Raw genomic sequence first — 24,203 nt, forward strand, 5'->3', positions numbered from 1 at the left:
TTCTAGAAATATATAGATTGATGTAATTTTCAAATTTATTAAGTGTACTAAATTGTCTTCTGATTGTACATGCAATTATGAGAAATAAAACAGAAACAACATCTTGTCTTGATCGATCTATTTATTTGCACAGATAGAATGAATTATAGAACTTTTACATTCACAAACAGCTATATATTTGACTGAAAGGTAAAATTCGAAAAAGCAGAGGGCGCTTTAGGAATATGCGGCCCCTTTAAGAAACATGACACCGCGCGCTCTGAGGAGGATGCGCAGAAGAGAGAAGGGCGTGAGACGGGACGAGTGCTGAAACTTTCACCAGCTCAAGCTGAAAGCGACGCTGTTAACGGTCGTGAATGAAAGACAAACGTGGAATATTTTCTCCGGATGCCGTATATTTCCAGTCTGCAGGTGCGAGATGTTCCTCAGACGACAGAGTTTAAATGTTTAATTACTAATGCAATGAATGCGTTGTTTGTCTGCCCTGGTTTTTTATTATTAGAGTGTAATAATATGTTGGCAGAGAGTCTTTCACAGACCGTTTCAGCCTGTTCACATCAATACAATTTGCTTAATGTGCCACTTTAGAGAAAACAGGGAACTTTTGGAGACAAAGCTTTTCAGCAGCTCCCTTAAAAATTATGGTCCTGTTATTTCTTCTCAGACTTTGAACAAGAATTAAACAAACCTTGTTTTAAATGCAGTTAATATTTAACTTGTATCAAAATACTCCATATTCCTTACAGAAAACATAATATTTCACTTAAAGGCACGATATGTAAGTTTTCGCATTTTCAAAGCAATAACAAAGGCTAAGCTTGATGACACTATGAAGGAGAGTGGAACGATGGGAGATGTTGTTTTCACCATGCAAAGTATGGAATTCACAAATCATGTTTACGGATGAGGTAATGCATTAGTTTTTGTATTATCTGTAATGTTTTATGTCATCATAATGAATTCACTGCAAGGAATATGACATTTAATGCTATGTTAGCCTGTTACAGATATGTGACTATTTGCCAAATTATTTGGAGGGTTAATGTTGCACAGTTTTATGCGTTTAAATCAATCGTAAGTAAATTTGAACTAACCCACAGTATTTGCAAGTAATGGCTAAATATTTTTGTGCAACACACATACTGTATTTAATTTCACTGCCATAGACTTTGTCACCAGACTTGATAAAAAGCGTTACTGAAGTACAAATGAAGTGCAGTATAACTGTATGTGTAATTTCATCAGCATAACCCACACAGAATTATATACAATTACAAACACTTGATAGTTTTTCAAGTGAATCTGCCTTTGCATTATCAGCTGTCACATCATATCTGTAACTTGCTTTGTTTACATGTGCTGTTATTGACATTCATATCTATTCAAATCATCTGTACATGACTATTACTAACAGTACAATAAATAATATATATTTGCTTACCTCTCTACTAAAACATGCGAGAGCGGAGTCTCTGTCAAGTCCAAGTTTGTCGCGAAGCTCTCTACATCTCAAAAACGCCTCGTCGATATTGATTCTTGTTCTATTTCTCCGTTTGTCCAAAAACTGCTTGCCTCAGTTGATCTATGATTACGTTTTTTTTTTCATTTTCCTTTTTTTTCCGGGACTTTCTGTACTCTCCAATGAATAATCGTGATCCATGATGACTGAACGACACAACAGCGTCATCCTAGATGCTGTATAACCAACACTTTCGCATTTGTCCTTGTGAGTTGCCTTGATTTCTACAAGTGGAAACTGAGGATAGCGCAGATATTACGATATTGATAGGTGACAATAACAAGAATGAGTCATTATTTAAAATTGGAATTTCTCTGGATTTACAAATCCTTGGGAACTTTTGGGATAATGTAAGTACACAGCTGCATGAAGTGTATCACACTGCAAGTGGTTTTTGGCTATTTTATTACAAAAATCTTACATATTGTGCCTTTAATGTATTTAAAGTAATCCATTATATATTATTTAATAACTACTTTTTTTTTTTTTTTTTCCACAGATGTGGTCCTGTGGGCGTCAGTATCACACAGTGATCACAGTTCACACCTGCAGTGAAGCTCCTCCCACAACAATTCACCAATAAATACTGGGAATATTCACATCATCCTACAAGAGAAGGACAAACTCCAGGTGTAGCAGCTGAAATCTGTGTGACTGTTAAAGATGGAGTTTATTAAAGAGGAGATTGAAGACATGAGTGTTTCAGAACCATCCAGAATAAAACATGAAGATACTGAGGAACAAATAGGTTGGTGTCCATTCTTGATTCTTCATTGTTGACTGCTTTGGTGGCTGTGAAATAATAAGCAGTATATGGATGATAAATGATAGAGAAATGCATGTAAATGATCATAACCCAGTTCTAATCATATTAACAAGTCAATGACAGAACTGACCATTGCACATCAAAAGATACTTTATACTCACACAGACAGGTGTCATGTTTTCTGCTAAATGTTTTTAATTTTCACATTTAGCCATATTGAACTGATTCTAACTGCTTAATACATTTATTTTAGACCAGAAGAAAGTGATGGAGCAAAGACACAAACTAAATGAAGTAAAGAATCACTGTGACTTCAAAACTCCAGGAACAAATTCCAAAAAGCTGCACACCTGCTCACAGTGTGGAAGGAGTTTCACAAATAAAGGAAACCTTAACAGACACATGAGAGTTCACACTGGAGAAAAACCGTATACATGCACTCAGTGTGGAAAGACTTTTTCTCAAGCAGCAAGTCTGAATAAACATCTGCACATTCACTCTGGAGAAAGACCATTCAACTGTGATCAGTGCGGTAAAGGTTTTAATTCATCATCAAATCTAAACAGTCACCTGAAAGTTCATTCAAATGAGAAGCCTTATGTGTGTTCACTATGTGGAAAGAGTTTTTCACGGCTGGACAATTTTAAATTGCACCAGAAAGTACATACCGGTGTAAAAGATCATGTGTGTTTGGAGTGTGGGAAGAGCTTTACTGCATCCTGTGAACTGAAACGACACCAAAGAATTCACACTGGAGAGAAACCGTATACATGCACTCAGTGTGGAAAGAGTTTTTCTCAAGCATCAGCTCTCAGTGTTCATCTGCTCCGTCACTCTGGGAAAAAAACATTTAAATGTGGTCAGTGTGGTAAAGATTTTATTTTGTCATCAGAACTTAGACAACACCTGAAAGTTCATTCAGATGAGAGGCCTTATGTGTGTTCTCTCTGTGGAAAGAGTTTTACATGGCTGAAGAGTTTTAAACTGCACCAGAAAACACACAATTAAGTGAAAGATCATGTGTGCTTTGTGTGTGGGAAGGGATTTACTGCACCTAGTAACATTTTTTTAATGAGTAAATGTACTTTTTGTACTGTGTACAGATGTACTGTGATGGGTAATGCAATTACACATTAAATTTTGCATGGCACCTAACTTTTTCTGCAGCAGTTTGTTTCTGTTATAAATAAGCGATATTGCCATCTAAGGGCATTGAAGGTACTATATCTTGTGCGTTTTGCCTTTACTCCCCCAAACTTGTCAACAAGGCTACTTTACGTGAATTCGAGTGCTTTAGCAGCGGTAGTTGCTGAATTGCAGATGTTTGATTTGGGAGATGAGGTCATGACTGCAGCCGGTGATGAGGCTGAAATCAGCACATCCAGTGCAAGTAGACTTTGACTAGTTAATTTTACTTAACATTATTTTATTTATCCACTATAGTGACAAGACTTTTTTGAAGGATATCATTTTACTTATGGCCTTTTTGTGCACTTGAGCTTAACTGAGACTTGAGAGTTTTGAGAGGCTGTTGTGTCAACCTTGATTTATTGCAATATTTAAGTGTTCAGTTTTATTTTGATTTTAGAAAATAAACATGATTTCTCATCTTACAAATCAATGGTTTCTTATTTTCACCGGCATGTCGAGGACTAGTGCATCTTTGAGCCTACATTCAGAGTAATATACTTAAGTACAGTTAAAATCAGATGCTCTTAAGACTTTTACTCAAGTCGTATTGAAATTGGTGACATGTAACTTGTAATGGAGTCATTTTCCCTGTAAGGTATCTGTACTTTTACTAAAGTATGGTTTTCAGTTAATCTTTACACTTCTGCAAGACTCTCACTTGGTTGGTACACCTGAAATCACATGAGCGAGTTCATACTGGAGAGAAGCCGTACTACTGTACTCAGTGTGAGAAGAGTTTTACATGTTTATCAAGACTTCTCATATGAAAAAAATGTTGCAAGTTATCAACATTTGTTTTTTATGTCAAATAGTAAATACTGTGAGATGAAATATGGAGTTTTCCTATTCAACAATCGACAACTCTTACAGTGTAAATAAAGTCGTTGTTGTAGTTTATTTCTGTCAGGATGGATTGTGTGCTAAATAGGTCTTATATGAATTAGATATATTCATATAATTTATTTATTTACTAAGTGTAGCCTATATATATTGTGTTCTGATTGTACATGCAATTATGAGACATAGAACAAACAACATCTTGTCTTGATTGATCTATTTAATAAACACATAGAATGAGTTATAAAGTTTGTATCATACAAAGAGGCTCATCTGAAAGTTGTGGTTTGTGGTCAGTTTGTGTGTAAATGTATGTTTTTGACCAACGTTTTCCACTTCCGGCGTAATTTCTAGTGAGAAATTACTACTGTGGTAAATAAGTATTTGTTAGTTCTCGCTCTATTTTGCTGTAGATCACTGTTATATGCTACCTCAGAAGTCTGAAATCAGTTTCGTGAGGTGCCTTCGTGTGCAAACACTGCCTATAAGGCAGAAAGGCACAAATTCAGCTGCCCATGTTTTCCGATGCAGCCATTGCTGAAAGGTAATATTTGAAAAGGCACAGTAGGGGCGCCTTAAGAATATGCGGCCCCTTTAAGAAACATGACACCGCGCGCTCTGAGGATGCGCAGAAGGGAGAAGCGCGAGAGACCAGACCAGTGCTGAAACTTTCACCATTTAAAGCTGAAATCGACGCTCTTAACGATCGTGAATGAAGGACAAATGTGGAATATTTTCTACGGATGCCGTATATTTCCAGTCTGCAGGTCAGAGATGTTCTCAGATTACAGAGTTTAACATTAAACAGTTCCAGAGTTTAACGTTACGCGTTTAAGTACTAATGTAATGAAATGCGTTGTTTGTCCTGGTTTATTATTAGGGTGTAATAATATGTTGACAGAGTTTTTCCACAGACTCTGTTGACATCAATAAAATGTGCTTAATGTGCCAGTTTACAGAATATCTCAGACATCACCATAATAAATGAGGTGAAAACAGGGAACTTTTGGAGACTGAAGCTTTTCAGCAGTTCAGTTAAACATGATGGTCCTGTTGTTTCTCTCAGACTTTGGAGAATAATTGAACAAACCTTGTTTTAAATGCAATTAATATCTAACTTGTATCAAAATACTCCATATTCCTGACAGAAAACAAATGTTCAAAAATGTAATTAAAGCAGGGCTAAAGGCACACCTTAAGAAAAAAATGTGCTTTTCACTACACCCTTCGTGTATGATTCCAGAAGAAATATATATATGTTTGTATTGAACATTTATGGAGCAACAGATTTTGTGTGAAAATAAAATATAAAAGTGGTTTATTTTGTTTAAAGATCTTATAAATGTATGTGGTGGCAAGAGGAACCAACTTTAGCTAAAATAATGTTTTTAATAATGTCTAAGTTTAAACTTGTTCAAAACAATTATGTAAAACCTTTTACTTTGCTAAACTTTAGCAAAATTTGCACTATTTTCTGTTTATCTTGAGAAATATTAGAATTCATTTTTGTTCAATAAATATGCTGTAATCAATGTTAATATAAAAATATATTTTTAAAATACAGAAACAAAATTACTTTAAAAAAGTAAAGATTCTGAAATCATTGAATGCGATCCCATAATTAATATAGATGTACAGTAGTAACAAAATTATATTTTACTGTATTGTATGATTAATGTCATATTTTTTTTTAAATATGATGGTTTGGTTGACACCCAACTTAATATATGATATTTACCATCTCAATCTAACCATGTCATGTCAACAAATGGAAAAGTCAGACAGCTGTTAATTATTGTGCTTTTTGCCCCAACAACAGGGGTGCCTTTTACCCCAAATACAATACTTTTACATATTCTTTGTTATTGAAAAACTGTTGCTTTAAGTAGCTTGAACAAAACTGAAAATCATTAAGAAGACCTTTATCTCAAAATATATTCAATAATTTTAGCACTTCTCAATTGCTACTTAAATCTACAACATTTTTAAAAACATCAGATCAAATTAGCACAGAATCAACTTTGTGCTGCTGACCACGATCGCTTCAAGGATCAGCCAAATTTTCAAGTGCATCTTGAAAAGCAGACATTTTGGAAAGTGCTATGACAAGTTTTTGTGCCATCTAGTGGTTCAGAGTAAATTAAAATCAAAGGCACCTTTTACCCCGGGATGCCTTTAGCCCCGTTGTACCCTAATTCAGTATAAATTCAGTAATTTATCTTTGATTTTTCAGAATCAAATAAGGATCACAGTTCACACCTGCAGTGAAGCCCCTTTCACAATAATTCACCAAAAAACACTGGGAATATTCACATCATCCTACAAGAGAAGGACAAACTCCAGGTGTAGCAGCTGAAATCTGTGTGACTGTTAAAGATGGAGTTTATTAAAGTGGAGATTGAAGACATGAGTGATCCAGAACCATCCAGAATAAAACATGAAGATACTGAGGAACAAATAGGTTGGTGTTCATTCTTGATTCTTCATTTTCGACTGCTTTGGTGGCTGTGAAATAATAATCAGTATATGGATGATAAATAATAGAGAAATCCATCTAAATTATCATAACCCAGTTCTAATCATATTAATAAGTGAATGACAGAACTGACCTTTGCACATCAAAGATACTTTGGTAACACTTTACAATAAGGACTCATTTGTTAAAGTGCCCCCGTTATGCTATTTTAAAGATTACTAATTTGTGAAGCCGTGGGATTCGACATCTTTACGACTTGTTTAGGTGGTTCAGAGTTGAATTACTATGTTAAGCGTTCTAAATGTATTTTGATAAATATACAGTATATAGTTTGTGGAAGGTGTAGGACCATAAATTGTATGTTTAATCATTGCATTCACTCCAAATGAAATGATAGCACGTGTTCCCTGTTGGCCAGCGTGTGTTCGCATACCACTGCGCAACCTTTTTAGGCAGACATCATAAGTTAGTACTTTTGACAACTCTACTTCAGTGTGTTTCTTGTACGCTGTGCAGAGTCAGAGCGAGAATGACAGCAACAACCTAACTTTCCTTCTGAACCGACAACAAGTGGCACTGGAAAAGTATCGACCAAATGAAAGACAGTCTTAAAAAGGGCTACAACGAAAAAGAGGCTGGATCATAAAAGAGCTAAAACCCTGAATTAATGCTTTTCCATGCTGGAGACAACTGCGGGAGTCAAAGGGTCTGAATAGTTGCAGTATTTCTTTTGGACAGGTAGGTACATGATATAATTCGATTTTTGTTTTGATAGTAACGCATCATCTAGGTGCAGTTTGTGTACCTTTACTAATTAGATCAAAGACAGCAGCACCCAGCGTCTAATAGGGAACTATTTTTATATTTTCAAGGCGAGCAAAGTACAACATCCACACCTTTGGTGCATGGATTCGTAAGGCCACCACCACCAGATAATTTGGCCATTGTTTCTGAGTCTTGCTACAAACATTGAGTAAAACGTTGTGTTTCCACCTTCAATGAAAATACCCTCAGCGTCCCTGCGGGTATTGTGCGTGCCGTGCTTGCTTAGCACAAAAGATAGTTTTGTGTTGTTTCTTCGCTTGATATTCTGACAATGTTTACATTATATTTTTGCTGAAATACTATCACCTTTCTGGTTATAAAGACAGCGATGGGGTTTTGTTTGTACTCAGTGCTGTTAGTTTTTCATCAGCTGTCATCAATTTCCAATTTTTTTTTACATTCGTTATTGTAGTACTGTTACTCACTGTACTGTAAAGTTTTTTTTCTCCGGTAATTGACACATGATGTAATTCAATAACGTTGTTTCTGGTCGTCTGGTCTGTGCGCGTTCATGTGTTTTGGAGGAGGTGTAGCTTTGGATTGGGTTTTGCAGGGTGGGTGGGACTTATGCTTTCAATGTTAGCAGGCTAAAGTTAACATTTTCCCAGATCACCTACTGCACCTTTAATCTTTGTTAATGTTAATTACAAAGTTAATAAAAACCATGTTCATGTTACTTAACAAATGTTAACAAATACAATTTTGATTTTAATAATGTATTAGTCGATGTATTGTTCCTTGTAAAGAAACCTTATTGTAAAGTGTTACCAATACCTTATACTTACACAGACATGTGTCTTGTTTTCTGCTTTGTGTTTTTAATTTTCACATTTAACCTCATTCAGTGGATTCTGACTGTTTAATACATTTATTTTAGACCAGATGGAAGTGATGGAGCAACGACACAAACTAAATGACGTAAAGAAATACAACGACTTCAAAACTCAAGGAACAAAAGCCAAAAAGCTGCACACCTGCTCACAGTGTGGAAAGAGTTTCCAAAACAAAGGAAACCTTAACAAACACATACGAATTCACACTGGAGAGAAACCGTATACATGCACTCAGTGTGGAAAGAGTTTTTCTCAATCATCAGGTCTTAATAAACATCTACTCTGTCACTCTAGAGAAAAACCATTCAAGTGTGATCAGTGTGGTAAAAATTTTAATTTGTCATCATATCTAAAAAAACACCTCAAAGTTCACTCAGATGAGAAGCCTCACTTGTGTTCTTTCTGTGGAAAGAGTTTTTCAAGGCTGGACAGTTTGAAACTGCACCAGAAAATACATACAGGTGTGAAAGATCATGTGTGTTGTGAGTGTGGGAAGAGCTTTACTGCATCTTGTGAACTGAAACGGCACCAAAGAGTTCACACTGGAGAAAAACCGTATACATGCACTCAGTGTGGAAAGAGTTTTTCTCAAGCATCAGCTCTCAATACTCATCTGCTTCGTCACTCTGGTAATAAAACATTTAACTGTATTCAGTGTGGTAAAGATTTTATTTTGTCATCAGATCTAAAAGATCACCTGACAGTTCATTCAGATGAGAAGCCTTATGTGTGTTCTCTGTGTGGAAAGAGTTTTCCACGGCTGAAGAGTTTTAAACAGCACCAGAAAACACATGATGAAGTGAAAGATCATGTGTGTTTTGAGTGTGGGAAGAGATTTACTAGAGCTGACTGTCTGAAACGGCACCAAAGAACTCATACTGGAGAAAAACCTTACAAGTGCTCATATTGTGACAAGAGTCTCACTCGTTTGGTACACCTGAAATCACATGAGCAAAATCACATGAGACAAATGCATTTTGTGTAAAGCTGCTTTGAAACTATATGTATTGGGAAAAGCGCCATACAAATAAATGTGAACTGAATTGAATTGGGACTAGAGTTTTACTTTGGACACCTGAAATCACATCAACATTTATCAAGCCTTCTCACTCACTTTTTTTAATGTCAAATAGCAAATACTGTGAGATAAAATATGGAGTTTTTTCACTCAACAGTCAACAACTCCTACAGTGTAAATTAAGTCGTTGTAGTTTATTTCTCTCAGGATGGACTGTGTGCTAAATAGGTCTTTCTTGAATTAGATATATTCATGTCATTTTCATATATACTAAGTGTACTAAATTGTCTTCTGATTGTACATGCAATTATGAGAAATAAAACAGAAACAACATCTTGTCTTGATCGATCTATTTAATGAACACAGAGAATGAATTATAGACCTTTTATAATCACAAACAGCTATATAACACATTGCCTGAGAGGTAATATTCGAAAAAGCAGAGGGGAGCTTTAGGAAAATACGGCCCCTTTAAGAAACGTGACACCGCGCGCTCTGAGGATGCGCAAAAGAGAAGCGCGAGAGACAAGACGAGTGCTGAAACTTTCACCATTTGAAGCTGAAAGCGACGCTGTTAACGATCGTGAATGAAGGACAAATGTGGAATATTTTCTCCGGATGCCGTATATTTCCAGTCTGCAGGTGAGAGATGTTTCTCAGATTACAGAGTTTAACATTAAACAGTTCCAGAGTTTACGTGTTTAAGTACCAATGTAATGAAATGCGTTGTTTGTCCTGGTTTATTATTAATTAAAGTTAGAGTGCAATAATTTTTTGGAAGAGTTTTTCACAGACTCTGTTTAGCCTGTTGACACCAATAAAATGTGCTTAATGTTCCACTTTACAGAATATCTCAGACATCACCATAATGAATGAGGTGAAAACAGGGAACTTTTGGAGACAAAGAGGCTTTTCAGCAGCTCAGTTAAACATGATGGTCCTGTTGTTTCTCTCAGACTTTGCACAAGAATTAAACTAACCTTGTTTTAAATGCAATTAATATGTAACTTGTATCAAAATACTCCACATTCCTGATAGAAAACATGTTCACTGAATTTACATGTATTTAAACATTTAGTAACTTTTTGATTTTCCCAGATGTGGTCCTGTGGGCGTCAGTATCACACAGTGATCACAGTTCACACCTGCAGTGAAGCTCCTCCCACAACAATTCACCAATAAATACTGGGAATATTCACATCATCCTACAAGAGAAGGACAAACTCCAGGTGTAGCAGCTGAAATCTGTGTGACTGTTAAAGATGGAGTTTATTAAAGAGGAGATTGAAGACATGAGTGATCCAGAACCATCCAGAATAAAAGATGAAGATACTGAGGAACAAATAGGTTGGTGTCCATTATTGATTCTTCATTGTTGACTGCTTTGGTGGCTGTGAAATAATAATCAGTATATGGATGATAAATGACAGAAATGCATCATAACCCAGTTTTAGTCATATTAATAAGTCAATGACAGAAATGACCTTTGCACATCAAAGACACTTTATACTCAAACAAACAGGTGTCTTGTTTTGATTTTCACATTTAGCCATATTGAACTGATTCTAACTGCTTAATACATTTATTTTAGACCAGAAGAAAGTGACAAAGCAAAGACACAAACTAAATGAAATAAAGAAACACTGTGATGTCAAAACTCAAGAAACAAAAGCCAAAGAACTGCACACCTGCTCTCAGTGTGGAAGGAGATTCACACTAAAAGGAAACCTTAAGACACACATGAGAGTTCACACTGGAGAGAAACCGTTTACATGCACTCAGTGTGGAAAGAGTTTCAGATGTAAATCTAATCTCAAGGATCATCTGCGCTTTCACTCTGGAGAAAAAATATTTCAATGTGATCAATGTGGTAAAGATTTTATTTCTTCATCAAATCTAAAAAAACACCTGAAAGTTCATTCAGATGAGAGGCCTTATGTGTGTTCTCTCTGTGGAAAGAGTTTTTCATGGATGGACAGTTTTAAACATCACCAGAAAACACATGATGAAGTGAAAAATCATTTGTGTTTTGACTGTGGGAAGAGCTTTACTACATCTGGTGAACTGAAACGGCACCAAAGAATTCATACTGGAGAAAAACCTTACAAGTGCTCATATTGTGACAAGAGTTTTGCTCAGTTTGGGCACCTGCAATCACACAAGCGACTTCATACTGGAGAGAAGCCGTACCACTGTACTCAATGTGAGAAGAGTTTTAGACATTTATCAAGCTTTACATTTCATATGAAAACATGTTTCAAGTGAGCAACATTTGTTTTTATGTCAAATACCTCACAAGTAAACTGTGTGTGAACTGTAAAAGTTCTTCTCGTTTAATTTTGTGAATCTGGTGAAAAGCCTAGAAAAACAGAAAGATTTAAGAGTTGAAGCTTCACCAGTCAGCAACTCTTACAGTATAAATAAAATCATTGTAGTTTATTTCTGTTGGGATGGATTGTGTGTAAATAGGTCTTTCTTGAATTAGATATTTTCATATTTACTAAGTGTGTTCTGATTGTACATGCAATTATGAAAAATAAAACAGAAACAACATCTTGTCTTGAATGATCTATTTAATGAACACAGAGAATGAATTATATAGTTTTAATGGCATTAATGAGAGTTTTTTTTATTTTTATTTTTTTAACATTTATTCTTAATACTGTGATAAATACAAAGAGGTTGGAGTTCATTTTTATCTTCTTTTGACTGCTTAGAAACAATAAAGTTCCAAAGCTTCAGTTCACCAGATTTGGTGGATGTAGTTGAAGCAATAAACAAACTCTTGATCATCTGCATTATTTACAGATGGTGTTAAATATCCTAATACTGCAGTAAGTTGTGTGAACAAATATAATGGATTTACAGGACAATCATCAGGACTTCATAACTGGAGAAAAAAAACGTCTCAAAACACATAAAACTCTTAAAACTACATATCATGACATAATAACAGTAATATATTTAAATTACGCGGGTTTTCTCCTTTACTATTGACGCTTGCTGGTTAGTGCGAGATGCATTCTGGGATACCTAGCTGTCTCAAGTCCGCACAAGTCACCTCTCAATGCATCCTCGATAAAAGGGGCGGATCAAGAACACATCCGGGGGTTTGAACTGTACTTGGCTAGATGTGAACTTTGAATTGGAACAGTACTTGGTGACATTTCACAAGTCCACAAGAACAAAAGAACAGACAAGAACGCATATTGAGAAACGGTGTCTCAGTTGTACCCTTCGAAATCCTTAATTCCGAAGGGCCCTTTGAAGTGGCCAGTTTTGAGCACTTCAGTTTGGAACGACCCTTCAATATGGCGGCCATGATTGTTTTCACTCCGAATTGCCCTTCGGAGGGCGATATATCCCGTTTGGAACGCACCGACTGAATGCGGCCCCTTTAAGAAACATGACACCGCGCGCTCTGATGATGCGCAGAGGAGAGAAGCGCGAGAGACGAGAGCTGAAACTTTTTCATCGTTTGAAGCTGAAAGCGACGCTGTTAACGATCGTGAATGAAGGACAAATTTGTAATATTTTCTTAGGATGCCGTATATTTCCAGTCTGCAGGTCAGAGATGTTCCATTTATAAGGTAAGAATGGATGTTTGTGTTGCCTAAATGTATACATTGTATACAACTTACAGAGAATTATATAACGTTAGTCATTCATTTTGATCAGCCTCTGTTCAGTCTGTATATAGAGTATGAATTATGCTATTTTTGTTAGATTTCTGTTTAATCCATATTATATTCATAAAAGAATGAAACCTGTGACTTGTTTCATCCATATAAAATCCGGAGTCATATAAAAATGAGCAACTTTAGCAGATTTAATAAGGATGAAACAAGTCACAGGTTTAATTCTTTTATGAATATAATATGATTGTAATATTATTATATAATATCTGTTACAGAAAAATTGTTTTCGTTTTAAATGCTATTAACCATATCAAAATGCTCTAGAGTCTATATTTCTAAAATCAAGGACATAGGCTATGTCCCCTGGTTTCACAGATGGCTTGTTATCCAAATTTTGATTGTCAAATGTTAAATAATTTCCTTTCGTGCCATCATTCTCAATCCTTTTATTGACAGTTGCATGGTTAATTACTCAGCTGATGGAGAAAGTTTGAGCTTTTTTCAAGGTTTATTCCAATATAAACTTATACTGTATAGATATGTTATGTGGTACAGGGATTCATCCAATTATTAATATGCATTGAATATAGAACATATACAAGAACAACATATAGAAATGCAATACAGACATTCAGACAATAACAATTCCATATATGGGAACTTTCTGGAACAAAAAGCAATATTCCTTCTATCTTTGCTTTGTACTCCTGCAAGTGAACTCATTAACCCCCTTTAGACATGTTTTAGACATTCAAGCTATGTGAATGAGCAAAGTCTATCCATTCATCCATCATTTGTGCATTTGTTTTTCAACAAAATACAGCAATTAGTGAATATGGCAATTAGTGAATTAGTAGACTGACAGAAATAACAGAGTCGTATTGTTTAACTGAGCCGCTGAAAAGCTTCTTCATCTCATTCAACAGTCCCTGTTTTCACCTCATTCATTATGATGATGTCTGAGATCTTCTGTAAATTGGCTCATTAAGCACATCATTAGTGTCAGACAAACTACAGGATCGTCACTTTATGTGATAATCACCTATCGATGTGTTTTAATGTTTTACCCCTCAGGTTTAAGTACATGACTAAAAATACTATTAAAGGCTACATAAACCATACCTGCAAACTCTTTTTTCTGACACTGAAATACGCAATTCACATGATTAGTGCAGATCTGAGGAGTTTTTATTTGAATGTATATCTGAAAGGAAATTAAAGTTTCATAAAGGTTTCAAGGACATCTCCTTTTATCTTTCCTCATTATGATGCCTAATAAAGTAGTGTTTATAAGCTGCTTGTGTTCAGGAGTAACCGCTGTATTTCTGCTTTTCCATAAGCGCCACCTTCAGTCAGAGAGTGAGTTTGCATTTTCATTCAGCCTGTCGCCGTTTCTGTTCATATACGTACGTAATCATTTATTAGGCTTAAATCAAATGTGAGGTTTATCATTTTTCAAAAATGTTTTATTTGGTCAAATCTGGTATTATTTGAACTGTAGAGTTGTTTAAATCATATATTTTTTACAGTTTAGGGTGTTACCATAGACATTCACATTTTTTCAAACAACTTTTCTACTGAAGCAACATGTAGTTCTATTCTAATATTAGAACTTTCTGAAATCACTTTCTGAAATTTTACAATTGTTTAGAAGAATTGTTACTTATACTTGCAACCCTCCTCTATTCAGTCTCAGCATATTGTTTATTCTGTTATCTTATCTATAATTTTTGATTAGTTTAGAAATTAATTGAATAATATAATCTGTGTCTTGTTTCATCCTTATAATATCCTGGGTTACATAAAAATTAGCAACCTTCATATAGAGCTGTTTTATATGTAACCATCAAAATGCTCTATACTTTATCCAAATTAAAGGCACCGTATGTGTTTGATGTTAAAGTAATCCAGTATATATTATTCAGTAACTTTTATCTTTGATTTTTCCAGATGTGGTCCTGTGGGCGTCAGTATCACACAGTGATCACAGTTCACACCTGCAGTGAAGCTCCTCCCACAACAATTCACCAATAAATACTGGGAATATTCACATCATCCTACAAGAGAAGGACAAACTCCAGGTGTAGCAGCTGAAATCTGTGTGACTGTTAAAGATGGAGTTTATTAAAGAGGAGATTGAAGACATGAGTGATCCAGAACCATCCAGAATAAAACATGAAGATACTGAGGAACAATTAGGTTGGTGTCTATTATTGATTCTTCATTGTTGACTGCTTTGGCGGCTGTGAAATAATAATTAGTATATGAATGATAAATGATTGAGGAATCCATCTAAATGATCTTAACCCAGTATTAATCATATCAACAAGTGAATAACAGAACTGACCTTTGCACATCAAAGATACTTGATACAGACAGTCTTGTTTTCTGCTGTTTTTTTAATTTTTACATTTTACCTCATTGAACTTATTCTAAGTACTTCATATGTTTTTTTTTTTTTTTTAGACCAGATGGAAGTGAAGGAGCAAAGACACAAACTAAATGAAATAAAGAAACACTGTGACGTCAAAACTCAAGTAACAAAAGTCAAAGAGCTGCACACCTGCTCACAGTGTGGAAAGAGATTCACACTAAAAGGAAACCTTAAGAAACACATGAGAATTCACACTGGAGAGAAACCATATACATGCACTCAGTGTGGAAAGAGTTTCAGATTTAAATCTAATCTCAAGGATCATCTGCGCTTTCACTCTGGAGAAAAAACATTTCAATGTGATCAGTGTGGTAAAGATTTTAATTTATCATCAGATCTTAAACGACACCTGAAAGTTCATTCAGATGAGAGGCCTTATGTGTGTTCTTTCTGTGGAAAGAGTTTTTCAAGGCTGACCAGTTTTAAACTGCACCAGAAAACACATGATGAAGTGAGAGATCATGTGTGTTGTGACTGTGGGAAGAGCTTTACTACATCTAGTCATCTGAAACAGCACCAAAGAATTCATACTGGAGAAAAACCTTACAAGTGCTCATATTGTGACAAGAGTTTCACTGTGTCAGGAACCCTAAAATCACATGAGCGAATTCATACTGGCGAGAAGCCGTACCACTGTACTCAGTGTGAGAAGAGATTTACACGTTCATTATACCTTGTAATTCATATGAAAACATGTTGCAAGTGAGCAACATTTGTTTTCATGTCAAATACCTCACAGGTAAACTGTGTGCGATTAAAAAATGTAGTTTTTCCTAAAAGTTTATCGTTTAATTTTGTGAATTTGGTGAAAATCTTAGAAAAATTCAAGCTTCAAGCTCAAGTTTCACCAGTCAACAACTCTTAGTGTAAATAAAATCATTGTGGTTTATTTCTGTAAGGATGGATTGTGTGTAAATAGGTCTTTCTTGAATTAGATAGTATATATGAAAATTACATAAATATAAGTGTACTAAATTGTCTTCTAATTGTACATACAATTATGAGAAATAAAACAGAAACAACATCTGGTCTTGATTGATCTATTTAATGAACAGAGTATGAATTATAAAGTTCCAAAGCTTCAGTTCACCAGATTTGGCAAATGTAGTTGAAGCAATAAACAAACTCTTGACCATCTGCATTATTTACAGATGGTGTTAAATATCCCAGTACTGCACTGCAAGTTGTAAGTGTGAACAAATATAATGGATTTACAGGACAATCATCAGGACTTCATAACTGGAGAAAAGAAAAACATATTGTTCAAAAACTGAACAGAATGTCTCACAACATACAAACCCGATTCCAAAAAAGTTGGGACACTGTACAAATTGTGAATAAAAAAGGAATGCAATGATGTGGAAGTTTCAAATTTCAATATTTTATTCAGAATACAACATAGATGACACATCAAATGTTTACAAATGTAAACTGAGAAAATGTATCATTTTAAGGGAAAAATAAGTTGATTTTAAATTTCATGGCATCAACACATCTCAAAAAAGTTGGGACAAGGCCATGTTTACCACTGTGGCATCCCCTCTTCTTTTTATAACAGTCTGCAAACGTCTGGGGACTGAGGAGACAAGTTGCTCAAGTTTAGGAATAGGAATGTTGTCCCATTCTTGTCTAATACAGGCTTCTAGTTGCTCAACTGTCTTAGGTCTTCTTTGTTGCATCTTCCTCTTTATGATGCGGCAAATGTTTTCTATGGGTGAAAGATTTGGACTGCAGGCTGGCTATTTCAGTACCCGGATCCTTCTTCTACGCAGCCATGATGTTGTAATTGATGCAGTATGTGGTCTGGCATTGTCATGTTGGAAAATGCAAGGTCTTCCCTGAAAGAGACGACGTCTGGATGGGAGCATATGTTGTTCTAGAACTTGGATATACCTTTCAGCATTGATGGTGCCTTTCCAGATGTGTAAGCTGCCCATGCCACACGCACTCATGCAACCCCATACCATCAGAGATGCAGGCTTCTGAACTGAGCGCTGATAACAACTTGGGTTGTCCTTGTCCTCTTTAGTCCGGATGACATGGCGTCCCAGTTTTCCAAAAAGAACTTCAAATTTTGATTCGTCTGACCACAGAAAAGTTTTCCACTTTTCCACAGTCCATTTTAAATGAGCCTTGGCCCAGAGAAAACGCCTGCGTTTCTGGATCATGTTTAGATATGGCTTCTTTTTTGATCTATAGAGTTTTAGCCGGCAACGGCGAATGGCACGGTGAATTGTGTTCACCGACAATGTTTTCTGGAAGTATTCCTGAGCCCATGTTGTGATGTCCATTACAGTAGCATTCCTGTATGTGATGCAGTGCCGTCTAAGGGCCCGAAGATCACGGGCATCCAGTATGGTTTTCCGGCCTTGACCCTTACGCACAGAGATTGTTCCAGATTCTCTGAATCTTTGGATGATATTATGCACTGTAGATGATGATAACTTCAAACTCTTTGCAATTTTTCTCTGAAAAACTCCTTTCTGATATTGCTCCACTATTTTTCGCCGCAGCATTGGGGGAATTGGTGATCCTCTGCCCATCTTGACTTCTGAGAGACACTGCCACTCTGAGAGACTCTTTTTATACCCAATTATGTTGCCAATTGACATAATAAGTTGCAAATTGGTCCTCCAGCTGTTCCTTATATATACATTTAACTCTTCCGGCCTCTTATTGCTACCTGTCCCAACTTTTTTGGAATGTGTAGCTCTCATGAAATCCAAAATGAGCCAATATTTGGCATGAAATTTCAAAATGTCTCACTTTCAACATTTGATATGTTATCTATATTCTATTGTGAATAAAATATAAGTTTATGAGATTTGTAAATTATTGCATTCCTTTTTTATTCACAATTTGTACAGTGTCCCAACTTTTTTGGAATCGGGTTTGTACATATAAAACAGAAGCCAAAAACTCTTTCACATGTCATCAGTGTGGAAAGAATTTTAAAAGTTAAAAGAACTTTAAGGAACACTTAAAAATTCACACTGGAGAGAAACTGCTGTCAGTGTGAAAAGAGTTTCAAATGGGCAAACGGTGTCAAGCATCATAAAGAGAACCCTGGGTATTTAGACCTGGATGGCTTAATTGTCATGAGTCTGGTTTGATCTCCTCCCTGTTTCTCTTTCTCCTCTCATTACTGCTACATAGACTCATCTGTTCAACTATCTCCTCACCTGTTCTTGCTTTACTCTCTGATTCTCTCTGCTACTTTACCCTCCTGTTCTCTCAACTCTTTGCCAGATTATTGTTGAATATCTATTGTTATATTCTGTTCGTTCTTTCTTAGTCTTAATCCTAGTCCTGCTTGGGATGTAGAAAACCCCATGAAAGATTTATATTATTTAAAAAAAAATGCACATTGTTTTATACATATTTTGAACAATGGGGTGGCGCCATTTTGTTTAGGTGCACAGTGCACTCTACGTCGATGACGTCAAATGGTTGCACTCGTGAGCTACTGACACTACCCTGTTGCTATTTTTACCGCTACGCAACTTGGAACACAATATAAGATGCCACATTGTGCGGCTTTTGGTTGTAATTTTCAGTTGAAGGGCAACAAGAGAAGAGATTTAAGTCTTCACTGCTTTTAGCAATAAGAGGAGAAAAGAATGGGAAGTTATGAAGAATATGGATGAATAAAACTTCCTAAAGAACCACATCTTTGTTCTTTCACTGATGCCCTGATGCCTTTGATACTTTTTCATTTGTATATTTTGGGCAACAGTAATCTAGCAAGGCATACAAGTCTTAATATCCGTGGGGTTCCTTTTAAAAGCCGATCGGCCTTTTCAATTTGAGCCAGAGTGCAAAGTTAATAAGGGTGAAAACATTGAAGACGTGTAATGTCTTTGTCGCTATTCGAACTACTGTTTTATGATTGACGTGTAAAAATCGTCCAATGTCACCTGAATGCATTACACACAGTTACACACATGCTGAGAAGATGCTCCTGTTTTATGTGATCACAGATATCTTGTGCATCACAGCACACAAGCTCTGAGGCAGTCTGTCTCAATCGAGATGTGTTATAGGCTGCCCTCGTCAGGCTCCACAACAGGTACGGCATTTGGTTGAAGCCTACGCTTACAGCCATCACAAACTGTAAGCTCTTTCAGTAGCTGGTCTACTAAAAAAAAAAAAGTGGAGAGATGTGGGTCTTTAGGAAGTTCAAACCTTACCATTCGTTTCTCCACTTCTTATCACTATAGGAAAGCAGTGAAAACTTGCATCGCTTCTCTTGTTGCCCATCGACTGAAAATTACAACCAAAAGTCTCACAATGTGGCATCGTATATTATATTCTGAGTTTTGTTGCAGTAAAAATAGCAACAGGGTAGTGTCAATAGCTCACGAGTGCAACCATTTGACGTCATCGATGTAGAATGCACTGTGCACCTAAACAAAATGGCGCCCCCATTATCCAAAATATGTATAAAGCAATGTGGATTTTTTAAATAACAAATCTTTCATGGGTTTTCAACTACATATTTCAGTAAGAGACGTCATTGAGGCCAATGAAGACCATAGGCTGGCATTATGCAAATGTGTTAAATTGTTATGTAACATAAAGTGAGACTGGAACTGCTGACGACTCATTGCGGCAGTTCAAAATCAATTGTTTCTTTTAGGAGACAATAGGTGCATCCCAATTTGCATATTTATGCACTATTTTATGACGTTTAAATAGTGCGAATAGAGTGTTCACACTGAAAATTCCAAAAAGAAAAAGTGCATTTTAAATACCCGGATGATGCACTAAATTAATGGAAAAAACGAAGTGTGGAATGTTTATGCAATCTTCATGCACTCAACTGTCACAACTTATATTATGTTGCTGAGGGAGTGGAGCTATCAGACTCTGATGCTTAATAACCTTATAAAATTCACACACTACACGGATGAGTACATAGTGCATAAGTGCATAGTGTATAGTGTATCATTGGGGACAGAACTAATATCTTGTTGTGCACGTCGATCTTTAATAATTATTTTGCAGACCTTTTACTTTCACAAACAGCTATATAACACATTGTCTGAAAGGTGGTATTCGAGAAAGCATAATAGGGGCTCTTTAAGAATATGCGGCCCCTTTAAGAAAAATGACACCGCGCACTGAGGATGCGCAGAAGAGAGAAGCGCGAGAGACGAGCAAGACGAGTGCTGAAACTTTCACCAGCTGAAGCTGAAAGCGACGCTGTTAACGATCATAAATGAAGCCAGTCTACAGGTGAGAGATGTTCACAGATTACCGAGTTTAACATTAACCAGCTCCAGAGTTTACGTGTTTAAGTACCAATGTAATGAAATGCGTTGTTTCCAGGTTTATCGTTAGAGTGTAATAATATGTTGGCAGAGAGTTTTTCACAGCCTCAGCTGTTTACACCAATAAAATGTGCTTGAAGTGCCACTTTACAGAATATCTCAGACATCACCATAATGAATGAGGTGAAAACAGAGAACTTTTGGAGACAATGAAGCTTTTCAGCAGCTCAGTTAAACATGATGGTCCTGTTGTTTCTGTCAGACTTTGGACAAAAATTGAAGAAACCTTGTTTTAAATGCAATTAATATCTAATTTGTTTCAAAATACTCCATAGCCCTGGTAGAAATGTGTTCACTTAATTTAAGTGTAAAGTTATACATTCAGTAACTTGTCTTTGATTTTTCCAGATGTGGTCCTGTGGGCGTCAGTATCACACAGTGATCACAGTTCACACCTGCAGTGAAGCTCCTCCCACAACAATTCACCAATAAATACTGGGAATATTCACATCATCCTACAAGAGAAGGACAAACTCCAGGTGTAGCAGCTGAAATCTGTGTGACTGTTAAAGATGGAGTTTATTAAAGAGGAGATTGAAGACATGAGTGATCCAGAACCATCCAGAATAAAACAAGAAGATACTGAGGAACAAACAGGTTGGTGTCCATTCTTGATTCTTCATTGTTGACTGCTTTGGTAGATGTGAAATAATCAGTATATGGATGATAAATGATCATAACCCAGTTTTAATCATATTAACAAGTGAATGACAGAACTGACCTTCGCACATCAAAGATACTTTGGTAACACTTTACAATAAGGTCTCATTTGTCAACATTAGCTAATGTATTAACCCCTTAAGCCCTGAAGGCATTTTCAGAGTTGTTTTTTCTGAGTGACATACAAAAATGTAGACTCTGTAACTCGAAAATATTTTTTTATTATAATTTTATATATCTTTCTTATATGACACAATGACTCAGGAAGATAATAAGGTAGGGGAATAATTCTTTTTTTGGCGATGTCCCTCTATATATGAGCTGCATCTGATTCAAATTTTGTGGTGATAGCATAGTAGTTGTTGCTGCTGGAGTATCCAATCTAACAGGAGCTGTAAGGGCTCCACCCTCGTTTACATTTAAAGATACATGCATGAAAACAGCATGTTTTGCTCAACTCCAAATAGGGGCTTTCAAAACATCCTATAATAAATAATCCATGGGGTATTTTGAGCTGAAACTTCACAGACACATTCTGGGGACACCAGAGACTTATATTACATGTTGTAAAAAGGGGCATAATAGTTCCCCTTTAACTAACATGGACTAACAATGAGCAATACATTTGTTACAGTATTTATTAATCTTTGTTCATGTTAATAAAAATCCAGCTGTTCATTAATTGTTCATATTACTTAAAAAAAATGTTAACAAATAAAACTTTTTTAATTTTAATAATGTCTTAATAAATATTGAAATTAACAATAACTAAGATTAATAAATGCTGTAGAAGTATTGTTCATTGTTAGTTCATGATAACTAAATTAGTTAACCAATGAAACCTTATTGTAAAGTGATACTGATACTTTATACTCACACAGACAGGTGTCTTGTTTTCTGCTGAGTGTTTTTAATTTTCATATTTAACCTCATTGAACTGATTCTAACAGCTTAATATGTTTATTTTAGACCAGAAGAAAGTGAAGGAGCAAAGACACAAACTAAATGATGTAAAGAAACACTGTGACTTCAAAACTCAAGGAACAAAAGCCAAAAAGCTGCACACCTGCTCACAGTGTGGAAAGAGTTTCACAAATAAAGGAAACCTTAAGACACACATGATAATTCACACTGGAGAGAAACTGTTTACATGCACTCAGTGTGGAAAGAGTTTTTCTCGAACATCAAGTCTCAGACATCATCTGTACGTTCACTCTGGAGAAAAACCATTCAAGTGTGATCAGTGTGGAAAAGGTTTTAATTTTTCACCAAATCTAATTCGACACCTGAAAGTTCATTCAGATGAGAGGCCTTATGTGTGTTCTTTCTGTGGAAAGAGTTTTTCACGGCTGGACAGTTTTAAACTGCACCAGAAAACACATGATGAAGTGAAAGATCATGTGTGTTGTGAGTGTGGGAAGAGCTTTACTAGAGCTAGCTGTCTGAAACAGCACCAAAGAATTCATACTGGAGAAAAACCGTATACATGCACTCAGTGTGGAAAAAGTTTTTCTCAAGCATCAGCTCTCAATACTCATCTGATTCGTCACTCTGGTAATAAAACGTTTAACTGTGATCAGTGTGGTAAAGATTTTATTTTGTCATCAGATCTAAAAGATCACCTGAAAGTACATACAGATGAGAGACCTTATGTGTGTTCTCTCTGTGGAAAGAGTTTTTCACGGCTGAAGAGTTTTAAAGTGCACCAGAAAACACACGATGAAGTGAGAGATCATGTGTGTTGTGACTGTGGGAAGAGCTTTACTAGAACTGACCATCTGAAACAGCACCAAAGAATTCATACTGGAGAAAGACCTTACAAGTGCTCATATTGTGACAAGAGTTTCACTCAGTCTACACACCTGAAATCACATGAGCGAATTCATACTGGAGAGAAGCCATATCACTCTACTCAGTGTGGGGAGAGTTTCAGAGATGCAACAGATTTAAAAAAGCATCTGTTTATTCACACTGAGTTTTAAACTTTGTCTCAAAGCAGCTTTACAGCAGGAAAATAAAATTTTGTTTTGGCTGTATAGCAGCTCTAGGAAAAAAATAGTGTTATTGTCCAGCTTGAGTAAGTTAAGTGTTGATTCATTTCCACTGTAAAAAAAAAAAAAAAAAATAAATAAATAAATATATATATATATATATATATATATATATATATAATATTAGTTACTAATTTAGTTCATTTATCTATACAGCAGCTCTGGAGAACAGTGATGTCATCGTTCAGCTCAGTTCAGTTCATGTGTGTTGTGACTGTGGGAAGAGCTTTACTACAAACATAAACTGAAATGGCTCCAAAGAATTTATACTGGAGAAAGAACTTACAAGTGCTCATGTTGCTCATATTTTCCATATTTTCTATATATTGTAATTATGTTCACAACTTGTAATAATTACTTCAATGAGCTCCCTAAATTAATACATAGTTAACTAACTGCGTGATTTGTATATGTACATTTCTGAAATACATTTCTTGGACACAGTCATCTGTGATAACAGATCACTCTTACATTGTGATATAGACAAATGCATTTTCTGTAAAACTGCATTGAAATGATATGAATTGTGAAAAGTGCTATACATATATAAATGTGAAATGAACTGAATTGAATTTGGAGTGGGAGTAGCGTTTTACTTAGTTTGGAAACCTGAAATCACATG

General features: G+C 35.8%; 3 protein-coding genes across 46 annotated transcripts in view; all 3 read left to right on the forward strand.

Annotated features, from left to right (window-relative positions):
• Positions 1–274: 274 nt before the first annotated feature.
• Positions 275–24,153, forward strand: LOC127495748 (zinc finger protein 239-like). 9 transcript variants are annotated; one of them, XM_051862984.1, is made up of 4 exons: positions 813–908; positions 1,682–1,726; positions 21,219–21,467; positions 22,500–24,153. In XM_051862984.1, the coding sequence occupies exons 3-4, from the start codon at positions 21,383–21,385 to the stop codon at positions 23,510–23,512; spliced, it is 1,098 nt and encodes a 365-aa protein (XP_051718944.1). In that variant the 5' UTR covers positions 813–908; positions 1,682–1,726; positions 21,219–21,382; the 3' UTR covers positions 23,513–24,153. The 9 variants fall into 9 exon arrangements, with proteins under 9 accessions (XP_051718947.1, XP_051718945.1, XP_051718944.1 ...); XM_051862987.1 differs by lacking the exons at positions 813–908; positions 1,682–1,726 and adding an exon at positions 275–411; XM_051862985.1 differs by lacking the exon at positions 1,682–1,726 and having other exon boundaries at positions 770–908.
• LOC127495711 (gastrula zinc finger protein XlCGF49.1-like) overlaps positions 285–24,203 on the forward strand; it is an 88,834-nt gene continuing 64,915 nt past the window's right edge. For 6 of the 36 annotated variants that reach the window (XM_051862732.1, XM_051862733.1, XM_051862734.1 and 3 more), the window contains exon 1: positions 9,973–10,107. Coding sequence is in view for 28 of the 36 variants with exons in the window: in XM_051862760.1 (XP_051718720.1) it covers positions 6,690–6,774; positions 15,570–16,243 (759 nt within the window). In the remaining 8 variants the exon portion in view is untranslated. Of the gene's footprint in view, positions 412–769; positions 909–1,702; positions 1,870–2,020; positions 2,150–2,182; positions 2,268–4,934; positions 5,081–6,546; positions 6,775–9,970; positions 10,108–10,563; positions 10,813–12,909; positions 13,056–15,053; positions 15,303–15,569; positions 16,562–24,203 lie in introns of those variants that run through there. The other 30 variants (XM_051862718.1, XM_051862741.1, XM_051862749.1 and 27 more) reach the window with 23 other exon arrangements.
• Positions 12,910–24,203, forward strand: part of LOC127495731 (gastrula zinc finger protein XlCGF57.1-like) — a 60,563-nt gene continuing 49,269 nt past the window's right edge. The window contains exon 1 of the mRNA XM_051862922.1: positions 12,910–13,055. The gene's annotated coding sequence lies outside the window, so the exon portion shown is untranslated. The remainder of the gene's footprint in view (positions 13,056–24,203) is intronic.

Source organism: Ctenopharyngodon idella, chromosome 15 (assembly GCF_019924925.1).
Source record: "Ctenopharyngodon idella isolate HZGC_01 chromosome 15, HZGC01, whole genome shotgun sequence".
Lineage (NCBI taxonomy): Eukaryota > Metazoa > Chordata > Actinopteri > Cypriniformes > Xenocyprididae > Ctenopharyngodon > Ctenopharyngodon idella.